Source organism: Manis pentadactyla, chromosome 7 (genome assembly GCF_030020395.1).
Source record: "Manis pentadactyla isolate mManPen7 chromosome 7, mManPen7.hap1, whole genome shotgun sequence".
NCBI classification, from domain to species: Eukaryota; Metazoa; Chordata; class Mammalia; order Pholidota; family Manidae; genus Manis; species Manis pentadactyla.
The window spans coordinates 135,776,450-135,800,178 of NC_080025.1; the positions used below are offsets into that span (position 1 = coordinate 135,776,450).

Genomic DNA, 23,729 nt, shown 5'->3' on the forward strand with positions numbered 1-23,729 from the left:
CGCTGCTCTGGGAATGACCCCCAGGTCTGCAGCGGACTGCTCTCTGGGAGCAGACTGGTGTGCACCGCGGTTCCGCACACATTTGGACACAGTTAATGATCATCTGTCAGCACTATGATAATCAGGTCTCTGTCGGGGTGTTGGGAAGTTCCCAGCCATTTTTTCCCTCCTTTCTTGGATGTCCCTTACCTGTCCTCTGCCACCAAGTATCTAAGGACATTAGCAGAACAAATAGCATTTTTTACTTTTATTTTTGGCTTTGAGAAACTAAGAAATCCTAGTAAGTCAAAATGTGGCAGTCTTCACCATAAAAATGAAAAATAAATTAATTATCTCAACAATCAATAGATCAAACAACATAAAAATCCACAGCAAAAGGAAGAAAAAACTGTTTCTTTTTACTTAACATTTGACAAATTTACATTCTCCTCGTCTGCCCTTGGGTGTCTTAAAATAAAATTCTATTGATATTTCCATGTAAAATGTTTTTTTCTATGTAAAATCTACCATATCAGGAATTCTTTTATTCATTCTGTCCCTTGAGTTTCAGACTGACAGTTTCTTCCCTTGGGAATAACTCATATGCCAAACCTGTCATTTATCACTGTATCTACCAGCACTTTTCTTCCTATCCCTCAAAATTTAGCTTTAAACCCATCTAATAAGGTCTGTGGTTATCCTGACAACCCTTCTCAGACTCCATGAGATTTCTGGTGAGATAGGCCATAATCTAGCAAAAGAAATCCTGTCCATTGCTGGCATCTACACAGTATCCTGTTAAATGTCCCTACTTGCTCTTCTCTTGAACAACTGGACGAATGGATGAAAACATTAGCCCAGTGCCTCCACATCTTATTTCCTACACCAAACTTGAAAGCCTTTGAAGATGCAATGAGGATTTCTTCTGATAAGTGCATCCATTTCCATGTCAATCAGCTAAAATGAGAAGTGGTCCCTGGGTTTAATCCATCCCTGCTGGTGCTCCATCTTGGATAGAAACTTCAGGAATCAGCACCCCCTAGTCATCCATGTCAGATCATTAAAGGCCCCTCCCTCCTCGGCTGGGAAAGCCAGTGACCAAGAAAGCAACAGATTTCCCCTTGGAATGTGCCTGCCTTAGTCAATTTCAGAAAGCCAGGAGTCAGCAACCCGAGAAGGAATTTCGTATCCTATCCCCCCCACTCGTCCCCCCTCCCCCTCTCCTCTTCCTCCCTCTCCTCCTCCTTCCCTCCGGCCAGATGGCACGCTTCTGCTTGCTGACCCTTGGGGAGGGCAGCTGCTGGTAACCATGAGGGCAGGGTCCTCTTTGTCATCACATCCAGGCACATAATAGGTGCTCAATGTTAGTTCAATGAATGACTGGATGAAAGCTAAAGTGGGAAGAAATTTAGAGAGCATTCAGTCTAATCCCTTTGTTTTGCAGATGAGGAAACTGAGGCAAAGCCCAATAGGAGACCCCCCAAGGTCACGCTGCTTGATGTGGTTTCCTGGCTCCCAGGCCCGCTCATTTCTGCATGTGTTCTAACAGCCTGTCCTCTGTTGTAAGGCACAGTGTAGACGGTTGCCCTTGTCCCTACCCTCCATCTTTGGCGCAAGTGGACTTTGAAGTTGGGGAGCAAGCACAGCACATCCCCCGACACACCACTTGGACTCCTTCCTCAGTATCTGTATTTTCTCTTCCATATGAACAGTCCTTTTTTAAACTGTATAGGCCTCACCTGCCTTCCTCCCTGTAATTTCTGCTGCAAACTGCCTGTTGTTCAAGCCTAGCCTGGCATTTGTCAAAGATTCCTTAAGGCATCTGGCTCTCTGTCCCCCTCGAAAGCTTTTGCCTTTAGGGCCACTTTGGGGATGGAATGGGCCCTTTGCAAGATTTTATCCCTCCGTTCCAGAACAGACATGGGCATTTCTTCCAGAAACAGTATAGTTCACAATTTAAAAAAAATCATAAACACTAAATAAAAAAAAATCCTGGTGTCAGACCAAGAGATGCCAAGAGGATGACAGTCATCATTTAAAAAATTAAGCAAATCAGCCTGCAGATAAGGCATGTCTATTACACTATGAACATAAATTAGCCAATTGGTGGACATGTCTAGCTTTGCTATAGAAAGGAAACAGCAGAAATTGCTTTTTCCCTTTGGGTATAATCACCAAAAAAGGTGAAGGCACAGAGATTAAAAATCAAACAATTCCCCTTCTCACTTGTCCAGTCAAGCTAATTCATATTGCACGATGTTTATCGGTGGGAAACTGCCAACTTTTAGATGAAAGGCAATGTCTCTCCTGCTATTTCAGTGCCAAGCTGTGTTTCTTCTGAAAGGCACTAAAATGGAGAGAAAACCACTGACCACTCACTGAGATTGTTCTTGAGGATTCTAGACAGACCATAAGTAATTTGGTGAGTCACCCACAAAGACCCCGCTCTCTCTGCCTATGGTGGCAGCATTCGTGCAAGCCAAAGGTAATCAGTGCCACCAAAATGAGGCACAAAACTCTTATCAGAAGATGTCATTTTTTTTCTAAATGCCATATATGCAATTTTTATTGGAGCATGATGACATATAGTGAATATCTTAACATAAATTTGCATAATACAATACAGCTGTTAATTTATTATCATATAAAGCACAAAGTTTTGTCATTTGGGGCACTTAAACATCTTAATCTTTTGAAACTTTCCCTCCTGTTTGCTCTTATTTACTACTTTCTTAGGTTGCAAGATAAAATACAGGCGTCTGGTTAAATTTGTATTTCTGGAAAACGATAAGTCATTTCTTAGTATAAGTATGTCTCATGCAAAATTTGGGACATACTTATACTAAAAAATTGATTCATTTTATACTTGAAATTGTTATTTAACTGGATGCTTGTATTTTTATTTGATAAATCTGCCAACTCTATTCTTACTTCACAAACACTTTAACCTCCCCAGGCTCTTTGCTCGCAGTGGATCTTTGCTGTTGTGTAGGAAAGAGTGCAGATTTCTAGGACCTTGGCATCTTTATGAGGAGACAAAGGGATCATATTATAGCAGCACTAGTGACAAGGGGGTAACTGAGGCAGGCAGCACACCTGAGCTGTCTTGGCAGCACTGATGATGTTAGAGCTGTACTTTTCAACCTTTTTTTTTTAAATCAAAACCTATCCTAAGTAACATGTTTTATAAATTGACTGAGTACATACATACCTATGTAACTGGAACAAAAATTTCATGAAACACTATGTGGTATTCTATGTGTGATATGCTGAATGTGCTATTCTATTTCATTTTCTTAAATGCCATCTGAATCCCTAACTTGAATTCACAATTCCCTAAGTGATCATAGCCCACATTTTGAAAAATACTCCATTAGAGGGTTACAGCTCAGGAAAGTGAGTGAGGAGATTTTTTTAAAATCCACTTTTCAAATGAGGGAACATGTGAGAGCAGTTATGAGTCTAAGTTCATTTCACTAATTCGTGGCCAAATTAGGAATAAACCAGGTCTCCCAGATCTCAAGCCTGTGTTTTTGGTTTCATTCTATCTTTCTAGTGTGGCTTTTCCTGATCTCTAAGGTATGATACATATTCTGGGATCAACTTTTTTTTGTCTCGCTTTACCTAATTATATTACTTCTGTACTATTTTGTCATCACTTCATACTCTTCTGAAATTTCCAAGATTTATATCATTTTTGATCTAAACCAATTACATCATTGCTTGTGGTATCCATTTGACTTATATCAACATGCCAACTAATTCATCTTGATACTTACTCTCTGGTCTTCAGCTTCCCACTGCTTCTCTGTCCCCAGTCTTGTCTCACTATTGGTGCCTCAGGAGACGTGTACAATGCATCCTTGTGTGCTCTCCCCTGGGATTGGCACTGCCAGAGAGAAGAATATGGAAAACCTAAGAGTAACTATTATTTGTTACTATTTGTTCTCCCTAATCTATGCAGTTGATATACAGTGTTATAAATATTCCCTTTTTGAACTGAGAAAACATAGGTTCAGAGAGGTTGAGTGTCTTTCTCAGAGGCACACAGAAAACACAAAACTCAAGTCTTCTTGCCCTAACTCTCATTCTCTGTCATCAGGACATGGAGGTCTGCTGACATCCTGCAAATAACTACACTGGCAGGAAAAGGACATCACTCCAAGAGATAATATATGCCATTCATTTTCTCACATACTAGGTCTAGATTTTCAAACCACATACAGAACTTTCTGGAATCTTATAATCATTCAGTTTGCTTTCTTCTAGATCCTCTCCACCACCACCTACTCCACACATATTTTTTCCCCAGTTGTAACTGACAAATTCCAAAGATGTGCGCTCCCCAGGGCACCCTTCCATTCCTTCTCTGGAGTCATTGCAAGAGTCCATCCTGGCTTGCAGAATCCAAACTCAGGGGCTCCTTCCAGTATCTTCGGTAGCTCAGCAGTTGGTCAATGGACACAGAGAAGTGGACTTGGCACCCTCCCTCCACCCCTTGGAGAGAACTTGCCCTTTGGTCCCTCTGCCCCAGCGGAGCTCCCCAGGGCTCCACACAGAAGCTCCAGCAACAGTACTCACAGCTGGACACACGGACAACCTTGTGCAGGCCCCACGGCCCTTTCACCTCACCTGCATCCATCCAGGCCAGAGCCGGGCTCAGGTCAAGAGCACAGACTCTGGGTCAGACTCCCCATCTCAAAGCCAGGCTGAACCCCTGAAGCAGCCGTGTGACCCTAAGCCTCAGTTTCCTCAATTGTTAAAAGGGTAATAACTGCACTGCCCTGTTAGGCTGGGGCTGATTAAATGAGATAACATGTAAAGTACTTAGCACAGAGCCAGCGCCTAGTGGCTCTCCAGAAATATTCATTTTTATTTTGCCATCATTTCAAATCTCCCTGCTATTCCCATTTTACAGATCATCTCAGACACCATAAGCAGACACATATCCTCCCTGGCCTGTTGCACATCTCAGCAGACCTCCATGTCCTGATGACAGAGTAGGAGAGTTAGGGCAAGAAGACTTAAGTTCTGTGTTTGTTGTGTGCCTTTGAGAAAGACAACCTCTCTGAACCTATGTTTTCTCAACTCAAAAAGACACCCACGTCTCTCTCCTCCCTGCCCTGATGCACACATCCTTCTGAGCCTCAGTTTCCTCATCTATAAAATAAAAACTCAAGGAAATGGTACAAGTGAAATGTGCCCTGTGCCTGCCCCACAGGACTCAGTACTCAGCACAACCCCAGAACACTCCCTCCTTACAAAGGAGTCCTTGGTTCCACTGTATGCCCCTCCCCCAGGCCAAGCTTTCTTTCCCTGTCCCCACCTTGTACCCACAATCCCATCCCGGGTCCCCCCCACCTCACTCAGAGCCTGGCTCTGAGGGAGACTCAAGACCCTCTGCAAGGGCAACAGTGGGCACCCAGGGGCCCAGTGCCCAGCACACCCTCCTCCTACATGGACACACACAGCTGTAGGCAGGACACACCAGCTCCAGCATGAAAGCCACCAGCAGTAGCTGTGCCTCCTGGGGCAGTGGCAGCCTTGAGAGCATGGAGCTCAAGGTGGCAGCCAGCCTCCCAGCCTGTTTCCTGTGTGACGGGATGGGACCCTCCTTCTGTCCCAGCTTCCTTGTATCTGCTGGGAGGTCATCCCACACCTCTGGTCCTGACCACTAAGACCTCCTGTCCAGGACCCTGCAGGGCTGCAAGGCCCTTGCCCCATGAGTTCCTGGGGCCTTCCGCTGTCACCCTATGATGGCCAGGAAACAGGGCCCAGCAAATGGGCATCCCCCAGCTCAGCTGTGCCCCTGCCCAGGGTTGCTTCTCTGTTCCCCAAAGACCCCGAGCTTCCCTCCCAGATCCCTACCTGGTCTGTGGCTGTGGATTTGACCCCTGGTTGGCTGGCTGGACCTATGATTCTGCAAAAATCCCTCAAGCCAGCTGTCCCGCCCCTCAAGGCCTCCTGGTGTGACACTGTCACCTCTGGCACTGGAAGGACCCCAGTTCTGTCCCCACATTAAGGTTATGTGAAGCCTCAGTACTAGGTCGGCTCACGGCGTGTTACAGGGAGCAGCAGACACGGAAGACAAAAGAAACAAACAATTCCTTGAGATCCGTGGCCAAAACAAATTGCCATAATTAACACGTGCCACTGACACGCTCTCTGGGCTGAGACATGGCTGGCGTAAGGCAGAGGCATAAACCGCAGAGAGCACGCGCGCCCGTAAAACTGCAATAAACAGTGCGGCTGTGATGGAACTCGTTTCAATTTTGTTCCAAAACCTTGTTTAAGTGCTTTTATTGTTTCTGTGTGAAAGAACACAAATGCTTTTTGAAAATTGCTTCTGCATAAGCCTCACCTTCTCTGGGAAAGTGTTTCTAATCCCCCCAGTCCCTCAGGCAGGTTCTGTGGCCGCACAAAGCCCCCCCATGTCCCCACGATGCCCGGCCCCCCATGTCCCACAGCACCCAGCGTCCCTCCATCAGAGCCTCAGCATCCAGGTGTCCGCTGGGCTTTTCCACCTCCAGGGACACACACTACCACCTCTGTGCCATCCCTGGGGCAGTGCAGGTACACAGCAGGCACGAGGTGACACACAGCCAGCAGAATGACTGTCAGAGCGTGGAAAAGGCAGTCTGTACACACCAAGGAGCCCCACAGGTCAGTGAGGGGACCCTTGTAGGACAGATGAAATTCTTGTTAGAAAGATCTCTAAAGTAAATAAATGCTTAAAATTAAAATATACATATAGGAACACATAAACAGAATCTTTTCTCATGGGAGTGATTTGCCTTCATGTTGCCACAGTCACCTTTTAGGGTTTTGTTCCATATTAGAAGAACAGCCCAGAGCAAAGATACAAAAATCAAAAATGGTTAATAAAAGTTAGGCCCTGGGTGGGGATGGGGTTGGAGCCCCCACGGTCTCCGGTAGCTCTGTCCAGATGAGCAGCTGTCGCCAAAGGGAGTACCCCTCGCTGAAACTTCACGTTGGATGCCTTGGGGGTCCGCAGGCTGTTGGCCCAGCACATGGGGTGGGGAGGAGCAGCGCTTTGGCTGGGAGCACTCCGCTTCCTACCCCATGAGAGACGGAGCATGCGGGTCTCATCTGGGGGAAGCTTCCTGTGCCCTCTCTGCCCTACCTGCAGACTTGGGTTTGACATGTGGGAAGAAGGGTGGCATGAAGTAGCTCTTATCTCCTCCCACTCACCCCAGGGGGCAAGCCCTCCACAGTCTGCCAGGCTCCCCTGGGAGACCTAGTGGGGACCACCTGCAGGCTGGCCAGGGACAGCTTTGCCGGTTGGGCCTTGGCAGCCCCCCTTCGCCTGTGGCCCCTGCTCTAATTTTTACTTGGTTTTGTTACTGTTAAGAGGCCATTCTTGGCAAGAAAGCCTTGTCACTAAAAGCAGCCAGCAGACCAGAGGCTGAGGCATGAACTCAGAGTCTTAGCTACTCTGAACAGAATTCAGCTATCTAGGCTCTGAGCAATATGCTGTATGTGGTTTAGTAAGTCTTCCCCACCCCCAAGTTTAATTTTTAAAAAAACCTTCCTCCCCAAGAAACTCATTCGTATTTATCCAAACCCATTCCTCCGGCTCCATGGGGCAGGGAGGGATGCTGTTTTGTGCACATAGGCCCATGATAGGTGGGAAGCTCACGTTAGCCATTACTCTGGGACCCATTTTTACTTAGCTTTGCTACTGTAAGAGGCCATTCTTGGCAAGGAATCCTTGTCACCAAAAGCAACCAGCTGTAGGAACAGAGGAAGGGCTCAAATCCAGCCTGGTGCAGAGGTGGTGAGGGAGTTACTGTGGAGGGTGAGAGGCATCCCTGGAGATGCCCCGGCATGAAGCCCAGCTCTGTGCGTGGCAGCTGCTGGCCTTGGCTGAGCTACCTGAGCTCCAGAAACCTCGGCCCTCCTGTGCACAGTGGGGGCTTGTGGAGGTCAGACAAGGTGACAGCAAGGCACTTGGCTCAGGTCTTGGCATAGGGAGGAGTTGAAGCAGGTCTCCAGGGACCAGTTGCAGCCCAGCTGCAGACCCTGCCAAGTGTCCTAGGACTGGTCTTCTAGCACCTTCCACCCTCCTCTGACGACAGGTGTGGGGACTTCTCACTGGCATCTCCCCAAGGCAGCCCCAGCTGAATCCTTAATTCTCACTAGCACAACTGTTTCTGTCTCTTCTGGGATGACCCCATGCTTGCAGCTACCATGGACTCACAGGGCCTCCAAACAGACCTGTTAGAAACCAGTCTGATAACTTGTGCTCCTCGCCTCATGTCCCAAAGCAGGATGACAGAGCTTAATAAATCAATCCCTAAGCAGCCCTTCATGAGGAACCCTCACTACAACCTTTGAAGGTGTGATTTCTCCCCACTTCACAGTGAGCAAAGCTGCATCTTGGTGAGGCTTAGTACCTGGCCCACTGTCCTCCAGCTGTTGAACTCCACATCTCTGTTCTTCCATTTACAGTTCTGCCTGTCAACCGTGAAATTCAAAACCTCAAGAGTTGATTATAAAAGAGAAAAACAGTGAATTGCGCCGTAAGATTCAAGTTTTGGGTTTTCTTAATGTCAAAAACTTACTCTCAACTAGGGTTGGGTATATTTTAAAGCTTAGCTGGTTTGATTTTTTTTTTTTAGAGTAATAAATGAGAATTTTTATGTGGACAAAAGTAAGGGCAAGTGGCCTCACCTCTCTGGCTCTGCTTCCTTATCCATATGATGGGAGGGTTGAACTCCTGTAACTTCTGAGTCCCTACATCTTATTATCATTCTGCACCTCATCTCCCAGTCACATGCCAGCTGAGAGCACTGGACGATGCTCCCTTCCCCTAAGCCAGCCAACAGATGTACCTCATTCCCAGCATCCTTTAAAATCTGGTACCAGGTTCCATTTAGGCCTCTGGACATCATTCTTGGGCAAGAGTCTTTTTCTCCTTTTTAGCTTGGGCCTAGCCCTCCCCACTTACATCCTGAGATGTGAAAATGGACTGAGCTGGCAATATGGAATTTAAAATGAGCTGGAAAAAAAAAATCCTGCTACAATAAATTGCATCACAGTGGAGATCTCTATCTAACAGAAAATTCTCAGCCCAGACAATGGCTCATTTATTCCCAACAATATTCAATTCAACAGGATTCCAGGCCAACAAAAGGATTTCTACAGGTTCCTAGAGTTGGTTGCAAAGGGATATAACCTACATAGAAAAGAGAGCTGTTCAATTATAGATTCCCAGGCGTGAGGGAGACCTTTGTAAATAAATTGTACGGTGGTCTGCTGAAAATGCAGCTCCCTCCCTGGGGAGCACCTCATCTACTGACAGTGTGAGACAGCAGCCCAGGGCCGGCCTGGGAGGGCGTTTGGGTAAATATTTGGGTAAAGATGGCTGCTGCTGGAATGGTGAGCAGAGCCAGCTAGCCAAGGAAATGGCCCTTTCTCCCAGGCCCTCAGATGATACATTTATAAACATCCAGGCAGGCAGCCTCTAAAAACTCCCGGGCTTGCCAAACACATTCCCTATTCCATGGTCAGAGTGATGGTGCTCTGCACCAGGCCAGTCAGAGAGGCAGGAAACGGAGCGTGGGGAGGGGTCTGGAAGCTGGCCTTCTAAATTTAACATGCGGTTGCTTTTAGGCCGAATGGATAAAAAACAAATTCCAGTGCTTAAGGCTCTTATCTTTGTTTACCATTTCCCCAAAGGCTAAGTGACCCATTATCAACCAGAGGCACTCAGGAACAAGGGGTGGGGTGCAGCGGCTGGGCTAGGGGATAAAGAGAGCAAGCAAAGGTGCTCTGCACCTTCACTGGACATTTACTCAGTCTGGTAGGGTGACCTAGGATCTGCTACAGTCATAGCTGTCCCTGGGTGTAGGGGGATGGTCATGATGTGTCAGACCGTCCCAGAAGTGGAAGGCCCCATGGGGTCACCCTTGTCTACCTCCTCCTATTCCTGAGGGATCCATGAGTGTCCTCCAGGGACCTTTTCAGATGCCCCACAACTTTTGAAAATATCAGTGGGCAGGGGGCTTGCCTTTCTCATTGTAAAGTTCTAGTCATCTGAAAATCCTTCCCGATATTGCATCAAAATCTTTCCTTCTAGGACTTATATCCCTTTCCTTTGTCACACACCTAAGGCTCAGATGTATGGCAATGCCCTCATCTCTCCCCTTTCTTCCCTCTTGTCCCCCCATCCTCTCGGTGCCTCTGGAGGTGGTGTGTCCATTCCTTTTGCTCCTGCCCCTCTCTCCCAAATACACAGTAAGTTTTCCAAATACATAATAAGTTGTAAGGTATGAGACTGTATCTTATCTCCTCTTTCCCTCCCTCCCCCCCACACTCTAAGTGCATGTTAGGTACTCAATGCCTATCTGGGGAGACAGTGAACAAGAAGAATATCTCTGCAAATTAAAACACAATACACTCTCTCCCCCATGCAAAGAAAGTGGGTTGGGTGATTTCACTCTCATTTACTTAGGGGCTTATTTCTTTAAACATCATATAGAAGCAATCGTGAATGATCCATGCTAATGGAGAGTACAGAATCCTTAATATTAAGTCAAAGACTGGAATCGAATTGATTTGGGAACATATTTTGTGCTTATGAGTGCTTGTGTCTGATTATTGGGACAACTCTTCAAAATCAGGTTTGATTTGTTCCTATTGACCCCTACCACTATACCCACTATAGGAATAAATAATTCAGCTCCCAAAATAACACACTAGTTTTTCTCTCAACCCTTTCCTGCAGTAGAGATAGTGATTTGCATTCAGCATAGTGAAAGGGCAGGCAGAATGGAAAGGGCAGGAAGCCACAGTGAGAGTAGGGGACTGGCAAGAAGCTGCTTCTCAACTGATGCACCGTTAAAGTGTTAGGCAGTCTGCACAACAGATTTGTAAAAGTGTACCACACATATCTACTAACACTGAACATACATACCCCTTCTGACCCAGCAATTCCACTCCTACGTATACACCCAACAGGAACGTGGACCTGTGTTCACTAATAGCCATATACAAGCATGTTCAGGTTCACTGCTAATGGCCCCCAAACTGGGAACCACTCAGTCGTCCATCCACAGCTGAAAGGAGGACTAGATCACGGCACACCACATGACACAGAGAGTGGGCACGCCCCAGCCCCACTCCACACCACGGGTGGATCTGAGACAGGATGCAACACACAAGGCAGCAGATGCAGAAGGCTGCAGAATGGATTTGAAGTTTTTAAAAAGGCAAAAGTAGCCTCTTGTGTTAGAAGTCTTGAAAGTGGTAACTCTTGGGGGGCTGGGGCCAGAGGGGCTCACAGGGGTGCCTCAGAGTGCTGGAAAGGCATGGCGGCTTCATCTGAAGCGGGGTGCACTGCACGCTCACTTTGTGAAAATTCGCTGAGCCCTGCACTTCTGTTTGTGGTATATTTTTCTGTGTGCATGTTATTCTTCCATAAAACATACAAGAGGAAAGGACAGAAGGGAAGAAAGGAGAAGGGAGGGAGGGAGGGAGGGAGGGGAACGGAGGGAGGTCTAGGCCGCACAGCATGGCAGACAAGTCTCGGAACTTGAAGGTCTGGTTTTAGCTCTAACTCTGCCATTTACGAGCTGTGTGACCTTGGACAAGCCACTAACCTCTCTCAATCTCCCTTTTTTTTTTTCATCTATAAAATAGGCAAAAACCACCCTACCTCCCTAACAGTGCAGTTTTGAGGACCAAATGATATAACGGATGTAAAAGTCCTTCAGTACAGTGTAAGTGCTGCAGCAGGCAAAGTACTGTTATTCCCAGCTCTCTGAAGGCAGGAATTCCTGCGGAGGGTCGTAATATCAATAAAACTCAACCCAGGGCCATCTGCAGTGAGGGCTGACATTCATGGTGTCTGTGTGTCCGTGTGTGTGTGTGTCTGTGCACACTTGCGTGCGAGCACACACAAAGGCTGCATTATGCTCTTTCATTACATATCCTCACCTAATCCCTTAATGGCCTGGGCCTCAGATACAAGAGCACCTGGAATAATCCATGTGTTCATGTGACACGGGTTCTGTCTCTTTCCTCTTAAAGTAGATATAATAGATGCTGTATATACTCTCCTAATTACTTTTTCTAAGGTATGACAGCATGTCTGCATCTAAATCTACCAAATTTTTTAAACTGGCATGTTGGACTTGCTGTGCATGAGCTGGGCAAGGCTCGATGTTGACAGAAACCACCCACCATCCCGGTTTCTTGCTCCACGCCCTCAACAGCTCACTCAGATGCAGCTATGGAATCTCAAGGCCGAGAAGTCAGAGCCAAAGGGGCCTCAGCCCCCTGTTGAGGGGACTGGTCAGTGAGGAGCCAGGCCCTCACTCAGGCCTCAGCCTGGGGACACAGCTTGCCCTGGACACCAGAGGAGGGGCTTTTCTCCCGGGTTGGTGGTCAAAAGGGCAAAGCAAAGGTCGCCATGTTTTCCACAGTTTGGTTTCATATTATAGTCATATTTTCCCCAGAGAAAGGGAGGGAATGGAAATCTTTATTCTTTGTATGTCTCTGTGGCCCCTGGCTGTCCCTGTGCTCAAATACTGTGTCTTAAGGGATTTCAAGTCCCCTGCTTCTAGCGGGCAAAGGCTGGCATAATTTCGCCCACTTTACGGAACGCCAAGTGCAGCGACATACAGGCGGGTGCCTGTCAACACAATTTGATGCTGCTGTTATTCCTAAGGAACTGAACTGAAGCCGCTCCCACTTCTACTTCCTTTAGCAAAACAGGAAAATGCTAATTTTTCTATTAGGTCTCTGAATCTCCAGAAAAAAATCTCTTGAAAGCAATGACATTTTTCTTTTCTTTTTTTCATTTATACTCCACATCATATCTGCTCACACCCAGTGTGTGGTATACATGTGTGGGTGTGAGTGACTTGGGGGTTGTGTGCGTGTCTAGCTTTTAGAGAAAATGGTACACAAAAATCTAAATGTAGCATACTAAGATTAATAGAGGGCAGGATTATTTCCTATGCAAAAGGATTTATCAATAAATTTTCCATAGAGTCCCCTTAATCATTAGGTTTATCTATTATATTTAAATAATTGTTTAGATATCTAAATAATAGGGTAGAAAAACTAAGAGACCAAGAACCTTAGAAATAAAATTAGAAGTTACTGCCCACTGAACATCAAATAGAGATGAAAATGTCTCTCTGAAAATTAAGGAACTCTGGATTGGGAGTGTAAATCACGAGGCAAAGACTCAGTTTATTTTTTAATTTCTATTTTCCACAATATTTCATGACTTAATGTTAAATATTTAATCCGCATTTCCCAATATTAAACATTGATAAATATTTAGTATTTATTTTCAACCTTCTAAGAGCACCATTACTTATTTTATGAAATCACTCCTTGCTGAAATAAATTCGATAGGACTTTAGAATTGCTTTATTCCTTAACACATTTATTCATTTTATGTCTCTGAAATAAAAGGGCTCTTTTCTTAAGCCTGACCACCATATCCTCATCACACTAAAAACAAAAGGAATGATTAATTACCTAAGTGCATTAACTATATAGGTATACAAATAAACAGGGCTCAGGGTCCCACGATTGACTCATGGTTTAAGACTAGTGTGAGCCAGCATCAAACAAGCCCACTGGGTTGTCCTCACTCATAAAGATCTCAGTTTAGGCACTGCTTCCTCTGGATCCCAAATGCCTGGGAAGAGTATCCCTGGTCTGTTCCCCCACAGAAAAGCACTTTGTGCTTGCCTCTCTGTGACTCTCACCACTGGTTTGCATCCCAAGATAGACTATGAATGTCAGCCAGGCAGGAAGGGTCAGCAAATCTCAAAGGTCTGTTTCCTGGTCGACCGTGTGCACCCACTGGCTATGTACTGACTGAATGAACGAGCTCCCAAAAGAACTATTTTCCCTGTTCCTCCTAAGCCCATTCTGTAACACGCTCCACATTCAGCACAATGATTCGCTTAGAAGTCTGCTTCCCCAAAGAGCAGAGACTTAAATCATTTTTGGATCCCCACTGGCTGGCCCAGCACTGAGGGCAGTAGGTGTTCCCTGAGGGGCTGCTGAGTAGATAAGGACGCTTGGGTTTTCTACGCCACATTCCATCTGTGACCTTGGCTTCGCCGCAGGCTCTCCTCTCTGGGTCTCATTTTTCTCACCGCTCTAATGAAAAATTTGGAGTCCTGATTTCTAAAGTCCTTTTGGGATATAACCTGTGGTCCAGAGTAGGCACCCAGCCTTGCTGGGGAGTCCCCATTTGCTATACACTTGCTGCCCTCTGCTGGCAGGATTGGCTCAGGACCCTTTATCTTATTTTCCTGAAAGAAGAATAGGGGGGCAAAATCAAGGTCCTGAGGATGGACGTGTCTATAAGAGGGACAGGCACTTGAATTGCATTGCCCTGCCTGGGTTTGATTTAAATGTGCAGGCGTGAACCTCCCTCCACCCCACCTGTCTCCTCCTCTGTTGAGGAGGATGAATGGAGTGGGCTGCAGACAAAGACGAATGCAGTGGTCTCACCTCTCTGACTCAACATTAGACCCCAAGGTAGGCTTCCAAAGACCTGGTTCCAAGGTCCCACCTCAGACCAACAATCAAACCCCTCGGGGGCAGGCACGGAGCATTCATATAGAGTAGAAGCTGTCCTACTGTTTCTAATGCTCAGCCACAAAGACTACTGGACCAAGGCGATGTTTACATGTGTATCTTGAGCCAAAAACTTAGAAGTACAGTAAAAAGTTCATCCAGAGAAAGACTAAATGAAGACTTTGACTTCATAATATGAAATTCCCTTAGGCTACCTTCAAAAGTTTTCTTTCTCTGACAAGTGCTGACAGCTTCCAAGCCACACAATTTTGTTTAGGGAACCAATCCCAATTACTGTTAGGGACATCTCCTCCAGATCTGGTTTCTTTTTCTTTCTGAGATTTAGTTCTAAATTTCAGTGCATAGTATCACTGTTCCTTTTTTTTTTTTTTTACATTTCTGCATCTGTTAAGTCTCTAGTTGCAGAAAACAGAATTCAGCTGTTGCTAACTTAGGCCAAATATGAGAAATTGCTGGAAGGGTACAGACACACCACCCACAGGGCTACTTGCTGGGAATAGATGGCAAACAGGAACTGGAACTCTAGGGGACACCAGAAAATAGTCTCTCTTGCACTCTGCTTTTCTCTGCACATCTAATTCATTTATTTTTTTCTCACAGCCAACTGGTTATTTTCTGCTCATTCATCCACAATGCAGAACATGGTCACCAACAGATCATAACTCACTTGTGTTCAACTTAACACCTGCTGGAGAAAAACTCCTTTCTTTCCGTCCCACATGCAGAATTTCCAGACTGGTGCCCTTGGGCCAGAGGCCCTCCCTTGGGCCAGAAGCCCATCCTTGGGCCAATCAACTGTGGCCTGCAGACCAACTACATGTGATGCAAAATGATAATATGGGGCCCGTCCTTCAAAAAGCAGGGGAAAATGTCATTAACAGTACATACAAGGTTTTTCCTTTCTTCTTCTTTGGCATGAATTTTACCTTTCATCTTTATGTTGTGCAATGGCAGTTTTAAATGTAAATGTCAGAACATTTATCTCACATGCAGAATCACTGAAACTACACAATTTGTATTTTGTGACTTGTGTTAGCCCTAGTGCTTTAAACCTCAAGCATGGGCTTACTGGCCTGGCAGCCTGGGATGGCAGTAGAAATGTGGGGTCGGGCAGTAACATGAAGGAACAGTTCCCAGAAATGAAGATGGCAGAGTTGGAAAAACCAACAATCGTTTTCACTTTTTTTTTGCAAAGTGGGAATACCTCCCTTGCCCTCCAAATTCATAAACATTAAACTATACATATTTTCTGCAACATGACTTTTTATTCAGCAGTATATTATGGGCATCATTCAATGGCTGCATTATACTGGATGGCTGTACCATAATAGATGAGCTAAAATATTTACCGTGGACTTCAAGACTCCACATGTCCTGGCCCCTGACCCCATCTCCTAGCACTCTCCCTCTGTTCCCTTCTGTCCCTGCTCTGCCCAGACAGTGGGCTTCCTTGTCTTCCTCTAGCAAACTAAGCACACCCCACACAGGGCCTGTGCACTTGCTCTAGCCAGCAGGGACCCTCCCTCACCAGGAGGGCCTGGGCCCACCTGATTGTTTCCATTCTGTTCTGGTCTGTGCTGAGGAACCAGGGATCTGCACTTCTGAGGTGGTCCCTGGAGCTCTTAGGCCTGACAACCATCAGTTTAAATCCCACACAGGGCAGCTGAGTGGCCAGCTGCAGGCTTGTGGATGGCTCTCTGTGTGGGGAGCAAGGCCACACAGAGCTCTCCATGGAAAGCTGAGGGCTGCAGAATGGATTTTCCCCAACTGCTGCCCCTGCTGGTCTGGGAGGGGAGGACAGAAAAGAGCAACCCCCCCTCTACAAATTGAGGAGGGCTCTTGGATTAGCATTACCTAATTGAAAAACCTGAGGCTGTCAGCTACCAAGCAAGCAGCTCACTCCAGCTCTACGGGGAGTGCAGTGAGAGACTGGGAGGATTTGGGGAAAATCCTCCCCTGGGGAAACCAGAAGAGCAGTGAAGAAGCTTCCATAACCCCTCCCTGACCCATCCCACCCATAGGTGCTCCCAGGTTCACCTCCTCAGGCCAGAGAATGACAGGGCTGCTCCAGGGGAAGTCATCCAGGGGACATTAGGATCCCCAACATGGGGGACTGGAGTCCTGCTTCTCCACACCTCACCCTCTTGTATCTAATCAACATTTTCCAAGTTTTCCTAATCTCATGGATGAAAACCAGAATCTCAGTGTTTTAATTCATATTTTTCATCATGGCAACTCATATTTCTTCTGTGGTTTGCCTGTTCTTATCCTTTGACTATTTTCCTAATGAGTTTCTTTCCTTACTGATGTATAGTAGCTTTTTGGTTTTTTGCTACTATTAATCTTTTATAGATATTGCAATTCTCCTTTTTTTTTCTTTGCTATTTCACTATTTGTCTTTTAACTTTTTGATGTACCAATTACTATGTATGTGGCCACCCTGCTGAGCCCCAGTTTCCTCATCTAAGAAATGGGAGAATCGCTGCCTCACTGGTTTACTAAACAAGCAGTGTGTATACCACACAGAGCCTGAGCTTCAACTCTCAACAAATGCTAGCAGCTGTGGCTACTGCCACTGTTTTACAATCAAACTTCTCTATGACACTCAGAAACCCTCAAGTCCCAGGCCAGGCCTGTTGGTCTTCAGTAATATATAGAACCATGAAACAAGTACAACAGAGTATGTGTAATATCCTGCACAACAGAATGTGTAGAGGGCTACTGTAATGCAACTAGGATTGTATCAACTTTTTGTTTTGTGGAGTCTCCATTTAAGTGTTTGCTAAAGCAGGAGCAGGACTCTATAAAGTTAATGGAAAAGACAGAATGCTATGTGACTCGGTCTAACTGTACATCTTACTTTCCATCAGACAGCCCCTGAGTACGGCAACCTCCAGGAAGGCCTGCCCTACCTGGACATGGTGATTTCAGAGACCTTGAGGATGTACCCACCAGCTTTCAGGTACACGCACAACCCCCTACAGGGTCCCTTAAGCATCACTGTTTGGGGTCCTCATTAGTCCTCAATCTGTCACTATTAGCCTCATCAAGAATGCTGGACTCAAGCTCCTGGAGGGCAAAGTCTGAGTCTTGGATTTCTTTGTATCCCCTGGGGCACCAGGCACAATGCCTTTGATATGGTAACCATAACAACAAATGTCTGACTCACGTTCCTAGACATTAACGACCTTCTCAAGGCTCCCTCCTTTCTTAACAGGACCTTCCTCCCCAACCCAAGCCACACTTTAGCCTCCTAGCCTTAGATGGCTTTCACAAGTCCCCCTACCTGTTCATACATCCATTCATTCAGTCAGTCAGTCAGCAGCTATTTACTGAGCATCTACTATGTGCCAAGCACTGAGAAATCACCTGTGCACAAACCAGATTAACCCCCCAACTGGAGCTGACATCCCAGGGGGAAACTCCAAGGTCTGGGATGCACCCCCTTGCTCTCCAACACCCCACATCTGTCCTATCCTCTGAGCTTCAACCCAACACACCAATCCAGGAAGTCTGACTCGGCCCCGCCTCCTCACCTGTTTCTCCCTGCTTCTCCTCTCCCAGCATTTTTACTCTTACTTCATGTTATAGTTTTGGACACTTCTCAACCACTCCGCAACATTTCACCAATGTACAAGCAGCCACACCAGCCCACAAGTGCTGAGAGAACAGGAAGCAGGTCTTCTGATTCTTTCAAACTCCCCCTATACAAACATTCCACAGAGCACGGGGTCTTAACTCAGGACCCCAGACCCTCAGAGAGGGAATCAGTAGCCATATTTCAGGTTCTAGGAAAGCATTTACACAAAGCATTTAACCATATGTCATAAATTCTACTCCACATACACTGTGGTGTATGCATTAATACACCACATCAACCATATGGAGATCCCTTTTGCCATTTTACAAGAGAAAATGTGGAAGATCTGACGGTTTCTCAAAATTCTATTTCAAACCAGATACCTCATAGAAGGTGTGATTGCAGACAGTGTCCAAAATGTTCAGACCCCGAGCAAGCATAGAGAATGCCAGAGCTGTGAGTCAAATCACCTGGTCACTGAGCACACCTGGTTTTGGTCTCCTGGTCTGGTAGCAGACATAAGACTGGGGCTCGTCCTGCTGCTCTCCTAACACCAGCACTAAGACTGATGCTACCGGCCTTCCCTGATTTCCTTGGGAGCTGCCGAGCAAACTGTCATCCAGTCTTTATTTTTTTAAGATTTATATACAGGCTCCTTCCAAGGGAACCATGGGCAGCTGCTATATACATTAAAATGAAGTTCAAAATAAGATATTCAGTGATAGAACAAAGATTGCCTGAAGGAAAGAAGCTTTTACGGGACCCCAGAGGTGGCCACTAACTGGAGGCAGGCCCAGCTTGGCCGCCAAGGCTCCCAGCACACAGGGAGACCAGCTGAGCTGAGCAGTTGTGCTTTCTAGTGGGAGCACACTGTACAAACCGATCAAACACACATCATTCCACAGACCTAAACCCAACCAAGAATTCATCACACAAGACCTTGGGTAGATGATGTGTTGAGTGACAAAGTGAATAGGCTCTTCAACACCAAAATGCTACAGCCAGTTCTACTTGACTGTCCTCCATAAACAGCCCAAGTTGAAGGAAGTCAGTGAAGGCACTGCTCTGGGGACCAGCATGCCAGTGATCTCCTTCAGCGGTAGAACAGAAGCTAGAATATCTCCATGAACTTGATAACATTCCCTCATAAATTACACAGTGCCAGGGCTCTATGATGACGTAGAGCAAGTCCAGACAGAAAGTCAAGACAATCTGGGCCTGCCCTCACTTTGCTGTGTGGTCTTGGGTAAGTTCGGTACTGCTCTGTGCTTCTGTTCACTGTGTGTTTGGCAGGCAAACAACGCCTGCTCTGCCCACCCCACAGAAGTGTAGTAAGAACCACAGGGACAGTCTATGTGAAAACTCAGGACCCCAGACCCTCAGAGAGTCTACTCTCTGTGAGTGAGTGCCCCTCTACTCACATGCCCTGTAAGGTATGGGGTAAAGCGAGAGGAGCACTGTGCTTTGACTCAGTTGGCCAGCTTACAGCCTGGCTCAATCTTGAGCAAACCATGATCTGCTGAGTCCCACTTTCTTCTGTACACACTCCGTTGCTATTTTTAATCATATCAGCTCTGCTGGCCTCTATTATCTAGCAACAGAAATGAGAGTGGCAAGCCATCATCGTTCTCACCAAAACAAGAGGCCAATTCACTTCAGCCCAGGCACAGGATTTGGGGGTGAATGTAGGGAGAGTGAGAATTCTATTCTGTTTTGTTCTGTCCTGTTCTATTCTTACTTTAATCTCAGAAAAGCTTTTCCCAATCACTAACATAACTTGATAGACACCTTTATCTATAAAAAAAAAATTCAGAATGGCCATTGTGGAAAACATACCAGTTCTTTTTGCAGTGTTATTCATGTGAGCCTAGGATTCTATGCAATACAATTCAGCACATTTTTCTAGCCTACTATGTGGCCTAGTCTAGCTAGAGAGGAGGCCCAACCTCATACAGAAGTGAAGGTCCTGTTTTCCAGCTTTTAGGGGGCCTTGCGTCCAAGCTATTTCTAGTAAAGATGAAAAAGAAAGGCTATCAGGATAGTCTTGTTTGATCCCTTTGGGCCTGAGATTGCAAACAGCAGAGCCCCTGACTGCCTGCTCTGATTTGAACTCTGGAGTTTTGCTACCAGCTCCAAGCATATATTAACTGCATTAGTAGCTTAGGATCTGAATGTGGGTCCTCCAGCCTTGGCTTTTCATGCTCCCGACTGATATTAAAGGCTCGTAACACTGATAAGTGTGGCAAAGAGCCTTGGGCTGCTCTTAATTTCTTTTATAAGCAGGAACAGGGTATAACAGTAATTGGTGTAAAAATTTCATCTCCTCTAAGATATTTAGGGAAGCCCAGTCCTACAACTTGAAGTAAAGCCAGCATAGATTACTTTAAATTTTTAAAATAACTTTTCATATTACCAAAATGACATGCTTATACTTTTTTTTTATGTAAATAGAAGGATCCGAAGAAAAAGTTGGCATCCCTGGTCCCCTGTCATCCTTCACCCCAGTCCTGTCCCTTAGACAAGATAATGGTATAAGTTTAGGTGTTCTGGCAGAAATTTTATGCAAACATATCTAGTCTAGCCCTTAAAAAATCAAACATAAATGGGATTATGTCACAACCATTTGGTGAATAAACACCGACTAGAAGCTTTCTTCCCGAGTAGAAGTTACCCATAAAGACATAATTGATGAATGGGGAACAGATTTTTCAAACTCTAACTTCCTTTAGGTAAAGCAAGGGGGTGACAGCATTTGAAAGAGGCTTCAGTGTGAAGATGGGGGGGTTGCCAGGGGGGTAACCCTGTAAGCCCCTCAGAAAGAAGTCCTCCAAAGGCTTCGGTGCTCCCTCCACATGGCCATGAGATGGGACTTGAGGGATGAATGGAGGAGGGGTGGATGGATACCAAGGGTCAATAGTCTTAAGAGCCTAGAAATTGCAGCATTCTGGGCAGTATAGGGGGAATGGGAGTGTGGGGGTGGGTGGGAGTAGGGGCTTTGTCACCATACAAGGCTGGGTGGGCTTCCTGTCCCCAGTCCCATGGCACACTTCAAATTCAGAGCCATTTGCCCAGTTCTCCTGCCCCAGAGCTCTCCTTGTCTCTGCTCTGCATCAAGGTTGGGGTGACCCGTGTATCCCTGCAGGTTCACGAGGGAGGCAGCGCAGGACTGCGAGGTGCTAGGGCAGCGCATCCCCGCTGGCACTGTAGTGGAGACTGCTGTGGGGGCCCTGCACCACGACCCTGAGCACTGGCCATGCCCTGAAGCCTTCGACCCTGAGAGGTGAGCAAGGCCCCTTCAAATGGGCCCAAGTATGACTGGGTTGGGGGTTGCATGTGGCTGCAGGGAGACACAGATTTAGTAAAGATCTAGTTAAGATTGTCCCCAGTCAAGAGTCACGGCAATCAGGTAGATGTTTGTGAAGCATAATTTCCGAAAGAAACAATCGTACCATTTTTAAAAGCCACAGAATCCAGAGACTTAGTATTTCAGCAGCACTGCATGCAAGGAACTAGGTGGGTTCGAAAGGGCATCCTCAACTTGTTGAAGCAAGAAACAGGACACATTTCAGACATGCACTGCAAAGTAACAAAACATCCTTTCCTTTTTTAAAAATTGGCACCTCTTCCAAACAAGAGTATCTACTAAGTTTCCCCAGGAAATCATGAGATCCAGCCATGCTCAAACGGTAAACCTGGAGTCCCCTACTGTTCCCTGCATGCAATTCATCCACTTCCTTTGCAGGCTCCCCAGTTGAAAAAGTGTGAGGAGGCATTCACACCCCCTCCTCATCAGAACCTATCCAAATCCCTTCCGCGGGTGATCTGGCAGGGGGAGGCTGGCTAGGCAGCAGATGCATTTCTACCTTTAGTGGCTCCAACTCCCTGTGCAATGTAACCCCAACGCCACAACCTGGTTACTGGGAAACTGTGGCAGTGGGATCTAGGTCAATAATATCCTGGTGCGCAGCAGCTCCTGGAAGTACGGTACAGATCAAGTAACTGTAAACAGCCACTGAGGGCTTAAGCACAGCCTTTGAAAACAAGTGTTAAAAGTTAGGTTGAAAAAGGTGGGTCAAGGCTCCTTGGGCCCCCAAAAGGCCAAAGGTAACAATAAGTGAGCTGGTTATTATGAAACAGTGGTTGTCACCTAGCTTTACTGTCATGGAGCACAAGTGGCAAATTCCAAAGGGCTTCCAGTGGTTCAAATACTGCAGCCCTCCAGGGGCTCAAGTAGCACTGCTTGGACCAGAAGGGCGAGTTTGGGCAGGGAAGACAGCCGCCCAGCGTGGCATCAAGGTAAACTGGCAGGACATGGCTTCCAGGGAGGGCTGGTGAGTCCCCTTCAGGGACTCTACTTACCAAGTGGGTAAAGATGGGGATCATCCTCTGGCTGGTGGGCAAGTTGGAGCCACGGGCCCAGGTGAGAGCTGTGGTTAAGACTCTTTCTACAGGCTCAATAACACTGCAATGAATTCTTGAGAGGGCAAAGGTCGACGTGGGCCTTCCAGGTGATTCTTTTAATTCATGGCGCTTTCTGGGCTTTACAGCACTGGAGGAGGAGGTAGAACTGATGCTCAGGGATTAGCAGCCACCAGCTCCAGAGCCTTAGGGATGGGTCCGTGACGGAACGGGATCCTGTTGACTGCTGTGGGGTTTCAGCCCCGCTTGGTAGGAACATGGCCTCAGATGAAGAGGTTGCTCAGCCAGACCAAGTGGCTGAAGAGGCCCCGGGAAGCGAGGCAGGTGTTCTAGGCCACCTGACCCCACTCTGACTGCACTGACCCGCAGGTTCACGGTGGAGGCCCAGCGGTGCCGGCAGCCCTTCACGTACCTGCCGTTTGGGGCAGGCCCCCGGAGCTGCCTCGGGGTGAGGCTGGGGCTGCTGGAGGTCAAGCTGACGCTGCTCCACGTGTTGCACAAATTCCGGTTCAAAGCCTGCCAGGAGACACAGGTGAGCCCTGCTGCTCTGGGCATAGGGCTCTGTCTTGCCAATGGGTTTCAGCCCTGGGCAAGTTCATTATGGATTCAGTATAACCAAAGAAATGACAGTAGAACGTTCTTGGGGTGAAAGGGTTTATTATCCAGCTTGTCCTCCCTGAGGTAGGTCAAGCACTACCGTCTCTACCTCCCCAAAGAGCCCTGGGCAGAGCTCTTGATATAGTGACTCAGTCAATAGCAGCTAATTGCCTATGGGTATGGAAGCAGTAGCCTAGCAATAGGCCAGTTACATCAAGTGGTTTAGGTTCCCTGGCCATAGGAACCCTAACTTTCCCCATAGGCTCCTCACCCTCTGTGTGCCAGAGCCAGCCTGCCTGAGTGGCTGCATGTGAGCTTGACAAGTTCCTTAAATCTCTCTTGGCCTGTTTAACTGTAAAAGGGGGATGATGATAATAACACCTAACCCTTCATGTCAGGTGAGGATTTTAATGAGTCTTAAATGAGTCAGTGCAAGAGTTTGGATAAGCATCTGGCACATAACCTGGGTCTATGTTGCCTATGAATATTATTATTAATGTTTTCTGTACAGCAGGACTAGGCCTCAGAATGCTCTAGCTTTTGCTATTTGGCAAAGAGA

General features: G+C 46.6%; 1 protein-coding gene across 1 annotated transcript in view; it reads left to right on the top strand.

Annotated features, from left to right (window-relative positions):
* Nucleotides 1–23,729, top strand: part of TBXAS1 (thromboxane A synthase 1) — a 134,490-nt gene that overhangs the window by 108,464 nt on the left and 2,297 nt on the right. The window contains exons 10-12 of the mRNA XM_036926086.2: nucleotides 17,445–17,536; nucleotides 21,297–21,434; nucleotides 22,943–23,105. Of these exons, the coding sequence (XP_036781981.2) occupies nucleotides 17,445–17,536; nucleotides 21,297–21,434; nucleotides 22,943–23,105 (393 nt within the window). The remainder of the gene's footprint in view (nucleotides 1–17,444; nucleotides 17,537–21,296; nucleotides 21,435–22,942; nucleotides 23,106–23,729) is intronic.